The 19,844-nt window shown below is 46.7% G+C and overlaps 1 protein-coding gene across 1 annotated transcript; it reads left to right on the top strand.

The window, feature by feature from the left end:
• Positions 1–26: 26 nt before the first annotated feature.
• GGA3 (golgi associated, gamma adaptin ear containing, ARF binding protein 3) lies at positions 27–19,787 on the top strand. The gene is made up of 17 exons (XM_066565585.1): positions 27–114; positions 5,445–5,529; positions 5,941–6,016; positions 6,457–6,555; positions 7,343–7,466; positions 8,254–8,357; positions 8,887–8,967; positions 9,906–10,043; positions 11,013–11,094; positions 11,555–11,671; positions 12,648–12,917; positions 13,484–13,551; positions 13,938–14,260; positions 14,734–14,999; positions 15,181–15,350; positions 16,259–16,369; positions 17,539–19,787. Exons 1-17 carry the CDS (start codon positions 75–77, stop codon positions 17,647–17,649), a joined length of 2,265 nt encoding a protein of 754 aa, XP_066421682.1. The 5' UTR covers positions 27–74; the 3' UTR covers positions 17,650–19,787.
• Positions 19,788–19,844: the final 57 nt, after the last annotated feature.

Below are 19,844 nucleotides of genomic sequence, written 5' to 3' on the forward strand. Positions count from 1 at the left end.
CGGATGGGGCGGGGCCAGAACCGACACCGGCCCCCTCGCGCGGGCGGGGCGGGGCCCCGGGTCGCTCCGGCAACATGGCGGAGGCTGAGGGGGAGAGCCTGGAGTCGTGGCTGAGTGAGTACCGCGGGCGTGGGGGCACTGCCCGGCCCCCTCCGACCCCCGACCCCGCTGCCCCCTGGCCCCTCAGCCCTTCCCAGCGCCTCCCTGCAGCCTCCGCTCGCCCGACCCCGCCACCCCCTCAGCCGGGCGGCAGCCCCGGGGTCGTCCCGGGGAGGCCGGGGGGTGACAGCTCCCTGGGGACGGGTTGGCACAGCCCCCCGGGCACGGGGGAGTTTCGGCACACCGGGCACGGGGTCTCGGCACCCGGGGATGCGCCGTCCCGGGGGAAGAGCCGGGGCCTCCCCTCCCGGCGGTCAGCTCGGCGTGGGGCGCGGCAGCGGCCGGGGGCCGGTAGCAGCTCCCCGCGGGAGACGGAGGCACCGGGCAGGTCTGCAGCTCAGCCCCTGCGAGGCTGCTGCTTTTTCTTGTCCATAAAGAGTCATGGTTCGTGTCTGTCCCTCCCGTCTCTTCCCTTGCCTGGGTTGTGGCCCGTCGAGTGTACAGCCCGAGTGCTGTTCGTGTGGTTCAGAATTGTGGGGGTTCCCAGATGAATTAATTGTATTCATGTGTTACACAACTGTGATTTTTAAGCAGACAAATCCTGCTTTATGCCTGGCTGCAGTTTCAGGGTAGTCGTGGACATCCATTCCGTACAGGCTGGAATATATCAAACCCCTTTGTCACACTAAGGTGCCTTAAAGGTTAGAGGGGACAAACCCCCGTTGTTTGTTGATGCCCAGCCCCTGCTGAGTGTCCCCTGCCTGTGTGTCTGTCCATGCTGCCCATGGCATTTGGGCTCTGGCTGTACAGAACACAGGGATCTGATTCCTGAACAAATCAGTCATAACTGTAAATGTTTTTTATATATTCTACACACAGGAGCTCCTGCTGCTGTCTGTGGGAGGCCATGCTGCACATCATAGCCTGTTGCCTAGATTTTCTTCTCCTTTTTTTAATAGTTATTTGTTTGATTATGGCAGCAAGTGAAGTTCCAAGTGGTCAGGTACGGGGCAAACAGCAGAAGATAGTCATTACCCCAAATACCTCAGAGTGCAAAACCTGTTACCCTTGGAGCTATTCTTCCATAAACAAGATTAGATAATTCTCCTTTATTCTTGGTATTTTTATATAAAATTCAAATACATACATGCCGTCATGGTCTGTTATCCGAGTTACTGGCTGAAATATGTTTTCATCTATTCTCAATTTAGCTCAATCCCTTCTGTCCCCTTACCGATTTTGCTCCTCCTCTGAACTCCCACAATTTGTCAATATCTTTTGTTGTAGCCAGTGAGACACAAGAAGGAACACCCACATCCCTTCCTTGCAATATTTCTCTGAGGAGAGCTGACTCACCCAGTTCGGTTTGTGTGTGAAAATGTCTCTAGTAGGAAGGATATTTTGGGTTGTATAGCCTGGAATGCTTCCTGACTGCTTGTTTTGTGGGCATATTTTTTAATTGAGGAAGTTAAGGGAGAGGTGATGGGTCCTCGGCCAAGGGGCTACAGGGAAGAGTTGCGAAGGCCTTACTCACTGTGAGAAGCATTGCAGCGAGCCTGATTGAAGAGGGGCACACATTTTTCAAGGCTTGAGTGCTGCCGTCAGATTTAGGAGGATGCTTTTATGCCAGGTCACTGCTACAGTGATCGCTGCCGGTATCGCCCCTCCCATCGCAGGGAGCGGAGCCCTCCGTGTCCGGAATTACCGGCGGGGTCCTGAGGCCGGGCGGGCAGAGCTGCTGCAGCTCCCGGCTTTCACCTGCCCTCCCGAGGGCGTTTCTGTGATCATGACAAAGCCGCGGCTAATGCCAACCTTGAGGATGTGCCGTGCTGTACCCCTCCTAAGGGAACGGCTCAGCAGCACAGCCAACTTCCCAGCCACGGGAAGGTGGAGAATTTCTGACTGAAAATGTTCCATTTTTTTTTTCCTGTGGTGGTGTGCAGCTTCCTGCTGCCCTGCCTCTGGCATCAGGTGGAGTCACAGACCCATGAAGTAACATCATCCTCGTGTCCTGCTGCTGCAGCAAGATCTGCACCTCAACCTGGGATGATCTGGCATCTGCATGTCCTGCCTCATTCCAGGCAGCTGGGATGAGAGAAGGTGATCCTTCCTGTCCCCTCCTGGCAGGCAGGCTCTGCTTCTGCTCTGAGCTGAAACAGAAGAAGGTTAGGAGATAATGTCAGCTGTACAAACACAACTGGAGCCTTTGACTCCAATGCTGCTTTTTCTGCTGCATCCAAAAGGAAGCTTCTTGTATCCTGCTCATGTCAGGCTAAGGCAGTGTTCCACTGTGGAACAGATGCAAATGGATAAAATATTATAACTGTTTTCATTTCTTTTTTCCTTTCTTTGTCTGGCTTAGTGTTCTTTTCGGCCCAGGACTGCAGAGTCTGACTGTTAGCCTGGACATGCCTGGGCTGGGAATCACAGGCTAAGCCTGACCTGTGGAAACTCTTTGTTGTGGTGGCTTTTGGCTCATTTCAGTAGAGAAGTGAACCCAGGAAAACAGGAGCATTCGTTACCAGCCAGTTAATGGTCTGTGGTTCTCTTCATTCCAGCTGCTCTGTGGTTCTCTGCCTTCCAGTATAGTTTCTCTCTAGGGAAAACAAACACCTTTGTTTCATATCTAATTATTAATCTGAATGTTGCCTCATTAGCATTTCAGTATGGCAGAGTACCTGAGGGCTGAGTGGCTCTGATACTCAGGGTGGGTGTGAAGCAGCTTTGTTTGTCCTGAGCACATTTTAAAAAAAGCTGAAAACTGAGACAGAAGTGGTGGCAGGACTGGGGCAGTGCCAAGACTTTAGTCCCCAGATTGCTAGCTTAGATTCATGTGGTTGCCAGTGTGAAATGGGATTTTCAGGAGGGGACCAGGTGGACAAGTGTCTGTGGAAGCAAATAACTGGTACCAAATGGGCCTTGGTTGGCAGTTTCAACAGGAAAGCCAAGGACTTGATATTCCAGAGCACCAACTCTTCATCCTGGACTGAATCCTTTCACATAAAGCAGCATAGATGAGCTCCTTGCCCACATTTTAAGCATTCTGCATAAAAAGAGAGGATTGTAAGTCACAACGTGGTAGACGTGACACAGCTTCCTGTAGGTGAAGTGAGGTGATTCCACTGTGCTGGGATGCTGAGTTCATGTGGCTGTGCTGAGACTGGGGACAGCTATCCATACACCCTCTTGTGTTGTGTCATGCAAACACATCAATCTCCAGAGCCAGGGCAGGACTTGTGATCAAGCTCATTAACTTTTATGAACCAAGGTTTCATATGGAGGTTTTATGGATGTTAGAAATAGGAAATTTCTTCATGTGGAACAGCGCTTCCCTTTGGCAGTCACTCTCTCCTTCTGAGACTTCACTGTCTGTGTGAGAGCTTTTGCAGAAAAAACTTAGATGAGTCTGAGAGCATGAAATAATCCAGTGTCATTCCAAAAAGTTTTTGGAGATATTTGGAACAGCTTTTAAATTAACACTTTGAGCATGGGAAACTCGATTACATTTTCCTGTTTGTACCACATCATTTACCTAATTTCAGGATGTGCAGCCAACAAAGTCCAGTTGGTTGTGTGTCCTTATCTGTTTGTGCTCCTCCTGCATTTATTAAGTAAATTCCCTTAATTTCAGCCAGGAACTGAGTGGTTTTTCTTCTGGGCCTGCTAGGCACAAGAGGTGCTTTGGAGCACCAAACCACCACAGTGCTGTTTGACTTGCATGAAGAGGCTTTAGATTCTCGTAAGTCCATGGTTTCATGATGCTTCCAGGGTGTTCGTCAGTTGGAAATGTGGTAATAAGTTTAGGTGCCGCATGTTTGGAACAGTTGTTTGGCTCTGCAGAAGTTGTCTTTTAAACTGAGCTTCCCTTGAATCTCTTGAGTTTAAGACCAGCCTGGTAGCTCAGCGAGTTCTACAGGATGTTATCTTGCAATTATTCCTCCCTCACTGCTGTTTTCTGCTCATCTAGGGTCCCATGGAGGTCAGCAGTGGGCACAGAGATTAATTCACCAGTGGAATATTTTACTGTGCAATCCATGGAAAAATTTACTTGCTTTATAAATACCATTCAGTGAGGAGGAAAACCTGAGCAAACCTTGCAAGATGGGCACAGCAGGAGGGCTGAGGTGCACTGGGAAAGGGAGGGTTTGGAGTAGATGCCTGACAACTGTTTAGCTGTCTCTGGAAAGGTAAAAGGATATGTTTTAATGATGATAAAAAATGACACTTGGTAATGCAGCTAAAAAATGACACTTGGTAATGCAGCATGTGTTTGTTTTGTTATGCTTCCCTCTGAGATGCAAGTACAGGGATATATGCTGGGTTTTTTCCTGCCCTTCATCCCTTGCTCTATACTACCTGACTAAGCAATATTTAATTTCCTAAACCTCTTTCCATTATATTAAAATTTTTAGAAAGGTTTCCTAAAGGCCAGCTCTTAGATATATAGGGACAGGTACAGTACATTGTTTCTTCCCTTACAAGAAAGAAAAACCATTACGTCTGGTCATCTTGGCTGGAAAATTAGGTTAAAGCAGGAATCTGATCTCCTGTAAATTCATTGCTGCATCAGGGTTAAGTAAAATACATGGAGAAGATGCATTCAGAACCAAAGAGGTACTGATGGCCTCACTACTCTGCAATCAGTGCAGTCAGTGAGGTCCTGCTGCTTGAGGGAGGATCCTTCAGGAGACTGAAATAGCCCTGTCAGTAAAGTGTTGATCTTTTAGCTTCTGCATGTAGGATTTGAGTTCCTGATCAGGTGCAGGCTGCAGTGTTTATTACCTGCAAGAAGAACTCAATGTATAATAATAAATTTCAGTTCATAAATCCCAGGGGAAATGCCAAGGCATCAATCAAAACAGCTGGGACTCCAAAAGCAAGTGCTAATGCTAAATGGCTGATATTAAACATCTGATCTTCCAGCTCTTCCTTCTGCAAAATTCCCAGGGAATACAAAAATAATTTCATATGTAGAAAGTGTGAGGGTTTAACCTTTAAAGAATTTATTGTTACAGCCAAATAGAAAGAGACAGCATTTCAGGCAGAGGAAACTGTGAGCTGAAATATTTTATTCTGTGCTCTCATTTAGGATATGGGAATAGCCTGTCTAAACACTTGAGATTTGGCCACCTGTTTTCTGTGGAAAAAGCAGTGGTTCTTGCTGGATGTTTGGATGTCTCAACTTGGACACACCCTTTTTTCCTGAATAGACATACCACGTGTGGACTTCTTTCTCCTTTGTTAGAGCTGGCAATGGATGTCAGATGCTTTTCTCTAGGAAATGTGTGACCTTTTATACTGTTTCTTCTCTTGATTGATAATATGTTCTCTTTTCCTTGCCAAAGATAAAGCCACCAACCCATCCAACAGGCAAGAAGACTGGGAATATATCATTGGATTCTGTGACCAGATCAATAAGGAGCTTGAAGGGTGGGTGTCCCAAACTGCTCTAGACTTAATAAATAAATGTTCACAGTTTAAAGTGTGAAATTCCATTATCAGACATTTACAATTTTTTTAATATATACTGATATCACAAGGAAGAGCTGGCTACAACAGAGAGAAGATGCTGCCTCTCCTGTGAAAGGCAGCGTGGCTAATCCAGACTGAGCACTGGGAAACTGGGAATTCTGAATCTGCTTCTAATTTCAGGTTCAGCAGCTCCAGGGTTCTCATCTGGCCAAAATTATTCCATTTGCCAGTCTGTAAAATGGGGTTATCACTGATAATGCTGGTGGAGCTTCACATGTTTAAAATCTTTACTTGCAAGACACTTTGTTTAAACAGCAGAAATTGTGAAAGTGTTAAAGTCCTCCATGGTGTTTACCTGTTCTGTTCTAGGCCTCAGATAGCTGTGAGACTCCTGGCTCATAAAATCCAGTCACCACAGGAATGGGAGGCAGTGCAAGCCTTGACAGTAGGTAGTCCTTACTCCTCCCCTTAAATCCAGGCATGTATCCCATTGCATCACCTGGGTGGGGTAGGGGGGCACAGGATGTGTCCATGCGGTCAGCTGGGGCTGAGTGCCCTGATCCCTGGGAGGGAGCACAGTTCCATCCCTAAAGTGTCCAGAAACAACTCTGGGTTAGTTTGAGCTGCTTTCCTTTGTTATCTTCCAGCAAGATTTGTGTTTATTGTTGAGGCCAAGTACTGAGATAACACAGACCCAGATGCACCTGGATGAGGGTGGGACACCAGGTGTGTCATCCCTAAAGATGGGAGATGGATGTCTGCATGGAGCAGGAATACTTGTTTCACTGACAGGGGCCCTCTACCTCCCCTCTAAGCAGAACACACACTGTTATTGTAGGGTTTTTCCCTTTGCTTTCAGCCCCTGTTTCTGTTCCTTGAATGCAGGTGCTGGAAGCTTGTATGAAGAATTGTGGGAGAAGATTTCATAATGAAGTTGGGAAGTTTCGCTTTTTAAATGAGTTAATAAAAGTTGTGTCTCCAAAGGTTAGTCCCTGAGTGTTACAGCTGTAGCTGCTTTTTGTTTGACCTCTGTAAGCTACAGACAGCATCCAAAATATTTGCAGTGTTCTGTTTGGCTCATTGCACTTATTAGTCTATATTCAAGAGCATTCGTTAGCTAAGCTCTTGTTGTTTGAGGGGTTTTTATGCCTTACTAAATTTCTCAGGAAACTGTACTAAATTGCTATCACTATACAGTCTCTGGGCTGTTCTAATCCTTCAGGTAGTTCTAAAGGGCTTCTAAAACTTGGGCTGTGTTGTTTTAAAAAATGAAATTCCAGTCATTGTGAAAGAGAAATGTGATGCAGAGGTTAAAACAAGAGGTTTGAAAGCACACCATGGAGTTCTAGTCCTCATTCTGCTGACTTGCTGTGTAGAGTGCCAGGCTAAGTCCCTCAGCATTCATGATGAGTTTAATGTGCTGAAAATCTTCCCTATGGCATGATTGATGCAACAATGCATTCCCAAATTCTCTCCCATAAGACAGAGGAGGGGGTGGTTCTCTCTACTGCTGTAATTTTTAAAATAGCAAAATCCTGGAGCCAGCAGAACAGCTGCTTTTTCTTTTGCTGAAGGTAATCACAAAGCTTCTCTTCGCTGTTATTTCAAATCTATTAGAGGAGCACCTTTTCCTCCTAATGAAATGTACCTTAGACCATCTTTGAACTTGGATCATACACCTTTGAATTTATTTCACTGAGCTTCCACAGAGCTTTATTTTTAAAAAGAAATTAAGAACATAAAGAATTTGGATCTTTTTTCCCACACTTAGTACCTGGGGGACCGAGTCTCAGAGAAGGTGAAGTCCAAAGTGATTGAATTGCTGTACAGCTGGACTGTGGCATTGCCAGAGGAATCCAAAATCAAGGATGCCTACTACATGCTGAAGAGACAAGGTAGGGAGTCAGCTGCTCGCTCATGCATTCTCTCCAGCCTGGGCTTTGAGCAAGAGTGTCACAAAATATACAGCTTTTAATTAAATGGGATCAAGACAAGCTCTGAGGGGAGATAGAACAAGGGAGAAATTCTCTGAAAAGCTTTTCATTATGTGTAAATGCCTTGGGCAGGGTTGGGCTGGCTCGGTTAACGAAATTAGTGAAATACCTTGCAAATACTTTTGTTTTGGTTTGAAGGGCCTTTTCTAAGTTCTTTTTTTTTTTTTTTTTGTGGAAGTAGTTATTAGATGATTTGAACAAGTCTAATTTAAAGTGAAATAAGGGCTTCCAAGTAGCTTTTTTTGTGTTCTTTTAACTAAATGGCTTTGCAGCTGTTCCTTTAGTTCAGCTGACACACATTTCTTGTGTAGGCACAATGAAAAAAACTCAGTAGCTTCACAAGAAAAATAGATTCCATGAAAGTTCTGGAAACCATCCCGTCTTATTAGGACACACATACTGGAAGTCATAACTGTCCCTTGCAGCACTGTGGATGGATAAACTAAAGGATGAATGGGGCTGAAAATGGTTCCTCCCCTTCAGAGGCAGAGTTTAGCTCTTGTTATGGGGTTGGGAGAACATCCAGGTAGAAGTCAGCCTGGGATGTGGATTGTTCACTGTTCACTGGAGCAGTGTGGCAGCATCAGGGACAGATGTGTGTTGGCTCTGAGAGAAGCCTGGGAGTACCTGTGTGCCCTGCCTGGTGTGAGTGTGTGTGCTGACCCACAGGATCCCTTTCTGCTTTCAGGGATTGTCATGTTTGATCCTGTGATTCCTGCAGACAGAACACTGATTCCTTCCCCACCGCCTCGTCCCAAGAACCCGGTGTTTGATGATGAGGAGAAATCCAAGGTACAGTGAAGGCTTGTGACAAAATCACTAATGAAAAGTGATTACTCAGTGCACATTTAGAATAAGGAAGCAAAGTATAATAATGTGGCTTTTCTTTTGGGGGGGATGATCTGTACTTTTGCAGAGTTCACTGCTTTGTCCACCTGCTTAACCCAAAGTTCCAGTTAAGACCTTGTCTGTGTTACCATTATGGGGTTACTTATGTTAAAGTGCCATCATACTGAAGTACTGGAAAGCAGAGAATGTTTCACACACAGGAGGAAAAATAATGTATGGGAGGAATAACTATCTAGTGCCAGAAGTCACTGAGATGTCACCGAATATGTCCTGTGTAAAAGCAGGAATGCAGCAACTCACATAGATAATAAACTCTAAATGATTCCTGCTGAAGTCCCTGTAACTATGGAAGCTATGTGAGCTTTGTAATACTGGGCTGTATCCCTTTTCCCCTGAATTGTTCATATAGATTCCTTTTCTTTTGCTCAAGGGTCTTTATTTGTTTTCTGACTATAATTTTCTTGTCTTTCAGCTTCTAGCCAAGCTGCTGAAAAGCAAAAACCCAGATGATTTACAAGAGGCCAACAAACTTATAAAATCCATGGTAAAAGAGGTAAGAAATTCCTGTAGGATCGGTTCAGGTAAGCAGTCTGCTTTCCAGGTTTTAAGCAGTTTGACTTCAAATGGTGGAGAGGTTAGGATTTGGTCTCTAGCTTGTACCTAGGAGATGTTTGTGTCACAGAAATGTGATGTTTGTGTCTACAGTTGGTGTCTCTGGTGGGTGATGGGGCAGGAATTGAATGTCTCTTGTAAATAACCACATTCCCATCATTCAAGGTGGGATTTCATATCAAGGTTTGGTGGGAGCATTGTGGTACCACCCCTGGATGCTGAGGACTGAGTCACTGGACTGGTTTTTCTCACAAACAAGTTCATGGAAACACCTTCCTGTTTGTAGAGCTGTGCTGCATCCACCCATGGCAGTCATTCCAAACTCTGGAGTCCAGGAAGTGACTCACTGGGATTCTGGCAAATAAAAGGATACCTTCTGGACTGTAGTGGTTGTATAGGTTACCGAGATACTTCATTCAAGCTCCTCTTGTCCCCAAGGCAGATTCTCCTACGTCTTCAGTTGGAATCTCCAGTCAGAGATGGGTGGACATTTTCCACCAGAGTGTGCTTGTTGTTCCTAGTAAATGTTTTGCCTCAAACACCTCTCTTTAGTTAAGTGGCATCAAGTGAACAAAAAGAAAATCTTCTGAAAAGGTCAGAAAGGAACTTTTTGGAACTTTTTTAGTGGTGTAATTATACATTGAAGTCTGTCTAACGAGACTTTGGAAATATGGGGCTGCCTGTAATTTCAGAATGGTGGTGAAAAGACAATAAAATAAACAAAGCTTCACATGAATGAAGAAGGGTTTTGTTTGCTTTTTTCTGGCTTAACCTTAAATAGGCATTACTTGACACATTTGCAGATAATATCAGTGGTTGTGTTGCTGTGAGCTTCTAGAAGGAAACTCACCCTTTCTGTCTGTGCTTTCCACCCTGAAGGATGAGGCTCGGATCCAGAAGGTGACAAAGCGCATGCACACGCTGGAGGAGGTGAACAACAATGTGAAGCTGCTGAATGAGATGCTGGTTCATTACAGCAAAGAGGACTCATCAGAGGCTGACAGGGAGCTCATGAAGGTTGGTCTGAGCTGCTCCTTCTTTCCAGCAATCCTGGAGTCAGTCCTTTCTTACAGACTTGAGTTTTGCAGAGAATTACAAACACTGCAGTAAAATGGAGAGCAGTAGTGAGAAACAGGAGCAGTTGCTGCAAACAGCAGGCAAGAAAATATCCATGTTTTTAGTGCCTTTCACCAAAAGACTGGGTAGGGAGTAGCTCCATTTCATCTATGCTTGAAGTGAGGTGCAGCTGTTCTCCAGAGGTGCAGCATGGCAGAACCTGGAAGCCGCAGTTTCTAATTCTACATCCTATAAGGGCACACAGATTGCAGGTCATAACTGTCTGTTGCAGCACTGTAGATGAATAAACTAAAGGCTGAATGAGGCAGAAAATAGTCCCTTCCCTTCAGAGGAAGAGTTTTAGCTTGTGTTTCAGGGTTAGGAGAACATCAGTGAAAACAACCACCAGGGATGGCTTGGTAGGCCCAGAGCCTTTAAGAGTTGCACATTATTTTATTTAAAAAATCAAACCCACTTATTTTTAACAATAAAGTCTTTAAAGAGTGGTAAGATGCTTAAGAAACATGTTTGTTTCTGTGAACCATTTTGTTACTGCCACCTTTCTGCTGTGTGGTTGCAGACTCAGTAGTGGTTGCAGCACAATTGAAGCCTAATTGCTGAAGCATGATTCTGCTCTTTTAGGGATCACTGTACAAGGAAGGAACATGTCTTTTGGATTAGAACTTGGCCATAAATGCTGATGTGAGGGAGGCCTGAGAAATGTGTTGGGAATGCAGGTTGTGTTACCCCAGGCTCATGGAACGCTGCTGAGCATTGTGAGCTGGGCACAGAGGCCATCCTGGCTGTGCAGACACACTGGCACAGTCAGCATAGTGAGACTGGTCTGTTCTGGGGGTCATTCTGTGCTGACTGGTGCTGCTGGCAGTGGCTCCTGGCTGGTGAAACCCTCTGTCCTAATCTGTCTTTCAGGAGCTCTATGAAAGGTGTGAAACCAAAAGAAGGACACTGTTCAAGCTGGCCAGTGAGACAGAGGATAATGACAGCAGTTTGGGTAAACTAGCCATACTTTTCCTTTTTAATTGCTTTTGTGCTCCTTGCCTTTGTAAGGGTTCAGCTATAAAGTCATTTGCTCACTGTTGGTTCCTGTTGCTTTAATAAAGGACAGTCCTTCCCTCTTTGTGCTTATCATTTCAGTTCAGGCAAGGACTGGATAGTAAAGTTCGTTCAGGAGGATGGGAGCAGTAATGGGGGACAGCTGCTGCTTTGGGAGGGGAAGGGAGTTGCTGTGGGGAACAACCTTGGGCTCATTTTTTTCTTGGTACTGCAATGTGTGTGGAGCTAGAAATGGTCAGGGTATTGCTTATAGAAATGTGGCAAAGGCAGAGTGATGGAGCTCACAGCCAAATATTCATGTGTTTTCTTGCTGATTATTTAGCTGAAAACTGAGCACTCTCAGCATAAGTGAGAACAAAGTGACTAAAGCCTTGGAAGTAAGTTTTTCTCTCTTGTAGGGGATATTCTGCAGGCCAGTGACAATTTATCACGTGTGATAAATTCCTATAAAAAAATAATAGAGGGGCAAGTGATCAATGGTGAAGTGGATCTCCCTGGGATGTCTGTAGTGGAAGGTGAGTTCCTGGGAAGCCAATTGTTTAATTTTTGAATCCTGCAATTTTAAGTGTTTTGAACAATGTTTCCTGTTTTGTTAAAGTAGCTTTTGATGGTTCTTGTGGCCAACAGTTTGTGAATCAGAGGGGAACAAGAAGGCTCCTGAGCAGTGGATAAACAGTTCTGGACAGGAGCAGCAGTGCTGCAGCCTTGCATTCTCCATTGCTCAGTCCATATTATTGAAACCTTTGATGACATCAGTAGCAAACCTCCATGTGAGCAGTTTGTGTGGCTGGAAGTTCTCATACATTTTCCTCCCCATATTTGTCTTGTTTCTTAATGGTAATGTGTAAGAAGAAGATAATTTTATCAAAAACAATTTTATCAAAAACATTTTATCAAACAAGAGCTGAAGAGTAGGAGCTGGACCAGGGATCCTTTTCCTGGTTTTGCAAGTAATTCCATTGTGAATTCAGGCCAGTTGCCCACTTCACACTTGACCTTCACCATTGAAAGCTCTGGACACGAGTGTGACAGAATTACCACTTGGGACTCAAACATTTTTGCTGCTTCCTGGCAGCATCTTACTGGGACAAGACTGTTCTGAATATGAAGATTGAGGTGGTATGAATTTCCTTCAGCTTTCCAGCTGTCTGGTAACCTCTGTTTATTATAATGCTGTAGGATCTCCCAAAGCCTCATCTGAGTTCAAAGATTTTTGAAGAGCTCATGAATTGTGAAGCACTGGGGAAGGAGCAGTGGTTGCAGCAGATTTTCATCCTTTTAAATCTTTTAGGGATTGCTGTACAAGGAAGGAACATGTCTTTGTTGACATCTGTGTTGATTTACATAGTCCAGACAGCAAATATCCTTTCTCTGTTACAAAGAGCCATAAGCCATGCTCAGATGAGGGTCTCTCTGCTAATTTCAAACACTGGGTTTGCTCTGAGCCTTTTGCCTTTTTTCCTAGTAGTGCTCTTCTCCTGTCTGCTGCAGGGAGTAACTCCACCAATAATCTCAACACCCTGATTGACCTGGGTGGACTGGACGTCAGCAGCGCGCCGCCGCCTCCGCTGCCCCCCAGGAGCCTGGCAGCAGCCCCCAGCCCAGCCCCTGGCCCAGCTGAGATCCCCATCCTCCCTCCTCCTCCCCAGGCCTTTGTGCCACCGCGCAGCAGCTCTGCCAGCCAGGGGGAAACGGCACCCGCTCAGCAGGGCAGCACAACCAACTCCCTGTCCTTGCTGGATGAGGAGCTCCTGTGCTTGGGTAAGATGCTGAGGGCCCTGCAAAAGGGCTGCTCAATCCATCCCAAGAAAGGCTACTTTTGTGTTCTCCATGCTCCTGGATTCCGGGGAGCACTCCCTTGCATCATTCTGAATATAAGCCCTGGTCAGTGAGTCAGTATTAAAATCTTCCCAGAGCTGGCTGCAAGAAAGTAACTGTTCAGTGCAATTGAAGTCTGATCTCTGGGGCTGCTGGGACATGCTGTGTGTACAGGGTGCAGTTTGGGACAGATGAAGCCCTCATTGTGGGGTTGTGCTAAGGAGAAGGTGCTTCAGAGGGGCTTGCATAGGAGCCTGCAGGATGCCTGTCGGTGGAGCCCAGATGTGAACAGCAGAAGGCAATGGATGGGTTAGAAGAGCTGTGTGCAGGGCATGACTGTTGGCTGCTGATGCTGTCAGTTTCTTCCTCATCACAGACTTGCAGTCCATCTCAGTGTTTCATCAGGTTCTTGGGCTCTGGAAGAGCTGAATCAAGTTTTTATGGTACTGAAACAGCAGCCAAGGAATTACACTGAATTAATTTTCTCCTCCTGTTGTTTTTCCCTTCAGGCCTGAATGACCCAGCCCCTGCAGCAGGGAAGGAGACCTCAGAGAACAACCAGTGGAGCATGTTTGAGGTACAAAGGAGGAGTCTCAGGGAAGGGGAGGGAGGGAGAGACTGATGTTGTGGGAGGTCTCAGGACACACTGTCACCTTGGAAAAGCATGTGATCACACACACAGGCAAAGGGGCAGTCTGGCTTTGCCCCAATATTTGGGATAGCTGTGTTTAAGCAGGTATCCCTGAACCTGGCTTTCTCAGTGTCCCATCTGTCCCCATTATGTTAGTCCTCCCTTTGCTTAAATTACAGATCAGATGTATCCCTGACTTAGGCTGCAGACTTTGCTGCTTGTCACCCAGAACCTGTTTTTGTGGTAAACCTTTGTCCCTCTGTAAGAGAGCAGTGCCATCTCTGCATCAGGGCCAGCAGTGAGTTAGAGCATCTGCCTGTCCTCTCTTTCAGAATGAGCAGCTGGACCTGGATTTCTTTAATCCGAAGATGGTGACTGTTGCTTGCAACCCTGCAGGGAACGCTCTTCTCCATCACACATCACAGACCACATGTGGGACATCAGCCACGCTGCCTTCTGCTTTCCCAGCCTCCCAGCCTGCTCCCAGCATCCCAGCACCAAACTCAGCGCCATTTGTATTTCCTGCTGTACCAGCTGCCCCTGCAGGGCCTCCTATGAATATTCCAGCTGCTCCTGGGTACTTCAGCTCATCTGTGGGGGGCAATATGTCACATAAGATGGATGCATTGGGACAACTCCTTGAAGAAGCCAAAGGGTAAACAAAAGTCCTGACTTTGCTTTGGCTCTGCAATTAGAAGCCAAGCTCACTGCAGTGCCAGGTTCTGAGGGTGACTTTCAACTCTCTGGTTTGGTAGAAATGTGGGATTGGGATTTTTCTTCTCAGAGGTTTCAGTTTACAAACTAATATGAGTTCCCCACCTCTGCGAGGGAAAGGCAGGCAGAGCACACAGCTGTACTGTTGCTTGATCCAAAGGTGTGGTGTGAAGGGGAACTAGCTGTTAAGGTACTAGAGGCCCCATTTCCTTCCTGGCTTAAGAAGTGACCCCAACCCAACCACCACCCCTGTCCTTGTAGTTCTCCTCATGTGAGACTGTGCAGAGTCACAGACTCCAGCCTGACTCCAAGCTGCTGCTTTGTCCTTGTGTTGAGCTGTTACCTCTGGGTGCTGGTGAAATTCCTGCTTCCTTTCCAGCTCTGTTCACCATGGCTTTTCTGTCTCTCTTGCAGGAGTGCCACCCAAGGCATGGCGACACCTTCAGTGTTCCCTGGGGTGACTTTGCCAACCACTGTCACCCCTGCCCCATTAGCAGCACCTGCAGGGCTGGCAGCCACTGCCTCTGGGGCCCCTCCAGCTCCCTTCCCAAACAGCTGCACTGCTGGATCAGGAAGTCCTCTCTTCCAGCCAACATCATTCCAGCAGCAAGGCAGTCCCATGAAAGCACCTGAAATTTCTTTGGCCAATGTCCATGTTCCCTTGGAATCCATTAAACCCAGTAAGTATTTCAGGTTTTTCACTTTGCTCTGGATACTTTTAAAGGCAAAGCTTCTTGTCAAAGTTCATGAAATAGAGAGAAGGGATGAGCAGCTCCAGCTGAACATCCTGATCACATGGTGCTGCCTCAGACCATGTGCTGCACACAAACCTGGATCCTCTCCCTTCTCTCCCTGTGGCAGGCAGTGCCCTGCCCGTGACAGCCTACGACAAGAACGGGTTCCGGATCCTGCTGCACTTTGCCCGGGAGTGCCCCCCGGGGCGCTCGGACGTGCTGGTGGTGGTGGTGTCCATGCTGAACACGGCGCCGCTGCCCGTCAGGAACATCGTGCTGCAGGCGGCCGTGCCCAAGGTAGGGACACGTGGCACAGAGACTGCAGCCAGGGTGGCCTGGCCGTGGACTCAGAGGCTTGGGACAGCCTGGTCTGACCTTTCCACAGGCTGTGCTTTTGGGGGTACCAGTTGTTGGTTTGTCTGGGTCTGGACTGAAGGCACTTGACACAGTAATTCATGTTCAGACTCAAGTGTTTATTATTTCTTATCAGTAAAATAGTCTCATTACTGTGAGTTCAGCAGTTTTTCATTAGAAGGTACAAGATGGCCAACAGTCTCTTGGTACAAGGTCTTTTAAGACTAAACTATCCAATTAAGAATTGACACCTAGATTATTTTCCCTTTTAACCCAATAACTGATCCCACAGAGCCCACAATGAGGATTTTTCTGCCCAATTACAAAATGCCACCCAAACCCATGGAGAAGAAGGAAGAAGAAGCATGAAGAAGAAACCCAGGATGACGCCCTGTGCCCTCCATCTTGCTTCCATCCAGAACATACTAAAAATCCCAAAACCTAAATTTATCACCAAGTGATACACCTACACTACTCTCTATAATCTATTTCACACTTTTGTGGATTCTAGTTTATCTTGAAGTCTGGGAAACTTTCTCCATGAATGAGGGTCAAAGTCAGTGCTCCCCTGGGGGTCAGGGCAGACAGAGGAATATTCCTGGTGCCCTGGGTTTCCACAGTGCTCTTTCCAGAACACAAAGGTTCTTGTCAGAGGCAGAAAACACAGCAGGATAAGTCAAGATCTGCCTGTTCCTATTGTGTTTTGCAAGCTGGGCTGGCTCTTGTTCCCTCATTCTCACTTGTGGTTTGATTCTCTTCCACTTGGATATGGGCTGTTGTCCCCCCAGCCTGTTCATTGTCCCCAAGGCAGGAGATCATCCCTGAGGTTCTGCTCTCTCTTTCATTTGCAGTCCATGAAGGTGAAGCTACAGCCACCCTCTGGCACTGAGCTGTCTCCGTTCAATCCCATCCAGCCACCAGCTGCCATCACCCAGGTCATGCTTCTGGCAAATCCTGCGAAGGTGAGAGGGGCAGTGGGATTTATCCTGCCCTCTTCAGACATGTTTGATATCAGCTGGACTCTGTGGAGGGGTGGGACCAAACATTTGAGCAGCTACAGCTGTTTGTTCCTAAAAGTTTGGACTTGATGATCTTGGAGGTCTTTTCCAACCTTAATTATCTGTGATTCTAATGTGCCCTCCAGAAGTGGTTACTATGGAATGTTGGTATTTCAGTTCAGGACTAGAGGAGGCTCTTTCCAACAGTCTTTGGCAGGGAGAGGTATGAGAAGGGGCAGTGTACTTCTTCCAGTCAAAGGGCAAGGATCATGTCAGGCTCAGCTTTAAAGGGAAGCAAAGCTGCATCAGGAATTGGACTCTCCTGTGCATTGAAGGTGCCTGGCTTTGCTGATAATTAGATCAATGCTAAATTGACTGGTGCTGTAGCCGTACTTTTGATGAACCAGCAGGCAAATGTCAGATTTTGTCTGTTCCATCATTCTCTGTGACCAGGGGCACAGTGGGGTTGACACTTCCCTTTCTGATGATGATGGTAAGGGCATCTGAGAAGATGTTTTTCCTTGCTGTAGTCACTCATTCAGTCAGCCAGCTCTGAAAGCACAAAACTGAAGACTTTCTAATTCTTTGACAAATTTAAATGTTTATACTTGAGAATTACAATGAAAGTGCCCTTCAAGTATCAGCTGAAATCTCTGAGATAAAAGGATGAACGTCAGAGGGGTTTAGTGGTTGTTTAAAAAACTTCGTGGTTTGATTGAAGGGCTGCTTCCATCTCATGCTTACTGTATTGCAAGACATTTTTCAGAGCAGGAACTGTTTTATCTTCCTCCACATGATGAGGAATGTAATTTTTGGAACTTTTCCAGCAGCAGTCTCCTAGAGCAGTGTAGCAACTGGCCACGTCTGTGCAGTCTATGCTCACAGGTCATTCATGCTTTTCTTGGTCTGCTCCATGCTAAGCAGTAAAAGTTTTTTGGTATGGAAAGTGTAAGGTGAATAACTCAGGTTTGTAAATAGCTGAACTCAATGAACTTAACCTGAACCCTCCTGCCCCTGCTCTGTACAACAGAAGTCTTGTGCTCTCTGTAGAGCTGTAACAGTGAAGTGTTTTGTTCAGGGCTGTTGAGCTGGGACTGTTCTCACGTTGCTTTGGGGTTTTGTCTTTCCTGCAGGAGAAGGTGAGGCTGAGGTACAGACTGACCTTCACCCTGGGAGATCAGCCCAGCACAGAAGTGGGCGAAGTGGATCAGTTTCCCCCAGTAGAGCAGTGGGGGAATCTATGACCTTAGGACACTGCCAGAGACTCTGACAGGACCAGGGCAGGATCCCACAGGACTGGAATGGATGTGCCGTGGGGAGGGACACACATGCTATCCACTGGTGATGTTCAGCTTTGTTTACATGTCCTGACCACTCTGCTTGTAGCTTTAGTCCAGAATATTGTGCCCCACATTTGAAGGGGCCCTGGAACACTTATGCCAAGCATGAACTGAGAGGCAGCCAGCAACAGGCGGTGCTGGCTGCTTTTACTTTGACCTCTGGGTGAATCTGGTTCTATCTTCCACTCTATTAAACTTGAAGTTACTGCATTTTGAGGGAAGACCTGTCAGCAGAAGGAGATTTAGTTGGCTTTTCCTGCACTGCTGTCCAGAGATCCCGACAGGCTGTGGGGTGATGATGCCGCGAGCTCAGCGCAGAGCCCTGACAGACCCTCCCTGGGCCTGTGACCTCCTTGTGCCACACGGGCCCATGAGCATGCTGAGTAATAATGCTGCTCCATGAGGGAATGCTTCCTTTTTTACACTGAAATAGCACTTAGCTCCCTTCCCCCTCTCCTGCTTCATTCCCAAGGGCCCGTGTAAGCAGCCCCTCGCTCCGTGTGTGCCATACTGCTGTATCTTTACTTGTTATATTTATTTTACGCTGCTGGCTGCCGCCTTGGGGCATCCATTTGGGGCAGCTGGTGCTGAGTTTTGTCTGCAAATGGTTACACTGGTTATTTTTTTGCCTTCATTGCATTCCATAGTGTGGGGAAAAGAGGAAATGCATAGTGAGGAGGAAAGAGGGCTGGAGGGTCTTGGTCAGTATTGGAGGAGGACAGCACCTGGAACACAGAACTGTCTTTACAATCACTAGTCAGGGCAAGTGACTGAATCCAGGGATAAGGAGAGATGCCTCTCATGTCTCCTCATGCAGGCAGTGTTAAGGGTATAGTCAAATACTGTGTTTTATTGAGCTGAGTACAATGACCTACAAGATGTAAATAATAGAGCCGTAGAGTATTAAAACAGAACAAGCAGGCAGAGAAAAGGAAGAGGCTCCCTTGCGCTGTGATGGGGCATGTGCTGGGTAAATGCCCCATTTTCTTTGTTCCCTGTATTAAGTGGCAAAGTGCAATTGTCCCCACAAAGGGGAAAACAGTTTTGCTGGACATCAGTGCTAACAGAAGAGCTGATCCCTTAGCTACAAACTCCTAGAAATAAGGTTTAAATCACCAAAACTTGGTGTCAGCAGCCCCTTCTTTCTTCTCGGTTTCCATTCTCAAGCAGTGCCTCAGTGAGCCCTGACAGACTGTTGTAAATTAATGGGGGTTTTTAACACCTATTGACACGAACACAGAGGTGCCTGCTCAGTCCTTGGACACTCAGTTCTGCATTTCCAGCAGGGCTGTCAAGGAACAGCTCTTTGCAAACGTGGAGTGGGAGCAGCACAGAGAAAAGCAGTACAGAGGCTCCTACCTCATGTAGGAAAACTCCACAGAACATGCTGGAATGAATGGTGGCTGTAAAACCATTGCTGCAAACACAGCTTGCAGTTATTCGTAGTTGAATTTTCTTTACTATGCTGCAGAGTAAAAATCCCTATAAATTAAAAAATGGGATTCACAAGCCTCAGGCCCTCATCAGAGGCACCAGGCAGATGCAGGAACCCCTGAAGGTGGAATTCAGGCTTGTCCTGGTCTGAAGCCTGTGGAGATCTCAGCCTTGTCAGCTCCCTGATGCAGAAGCCAGGGGAGAGGGATGGGTTGTTTGGATGCTAAAGAAAGTTGTTTTAAATTGATGGACTGGGAGATAATGGACAAGGAGAGAATTCTTTCTGCCTCAGACGTGTTCTTGCCAGCACTTTAGACACAGTAGGCATGGGGGCAGTGCCTGGGTGGTGTGTCCTGAGGAGCAGGGTCACTGCTTCCCTGCATGTGGATCTCACTGTGACTTGGAGGAAGGCAGGAGAGCACAGGTGCTTTCAGCAGCTGCAGCCACCCAGACATGGACACGCACCACAGTCCTGCTGCTTCGGAAATTAAACCATGAATGTTCCTTGTCTGTAGGGTGAGGTTCCTGCTTCATCCCCAGCAGTCCAACCTGTACATACATCTCCAATGCATTTGTGCTGCTGCATGTTGAATAAATCATTTTCCCTACCTGGCTCTGTGCTGGCCCTTTCTCGTGACAGCTTCTGCAGTGCCGTGCTGCTTCTG

The sequence above is a fragment of the Molothrus aeneus genome, chromosome 25 (assembly GCF_037042795.1).
Source record: "Molothrus aeneus isolate 106 chromosome 25, BPBGC_Maene_1.0, whole genome shotgun sequence".
Taxonomy (NCBI): domain Eukaryota; kingdom Metazoa; phylum Chordata; class Aves; order Passeriformes; family Icteridae; genus Molothrus; species Molothrus aeneus.

What these genes read in the sequence shown, in the direction of transcription:
- GGA3 (XM_066565585.1), top strand. Translation starts at nt 75, where the DNA reads ATGGCGGAGGCTGAGGGGGAGAGCCTGGAGTCGTGGCTGA. An exon ending in CTCCTTGAAGAAGCCAAAGG is followed by an intron (nt 14,261 to 14,733) that starts GTAAACAAAAGT and finishes TCTCTCTTGCAG; the next exon opens with GAGTGCCACCCAAGGCATGG. An exon ending in TGCAGGCGGCCGTGCCCAAG is followed by an intron (nt 15,351 to 16,258) that starts GTAGGGACACGT and finishes TTTCATTTGCAG; the next exon opens with TCCATGAAGGTGAAGCTACA.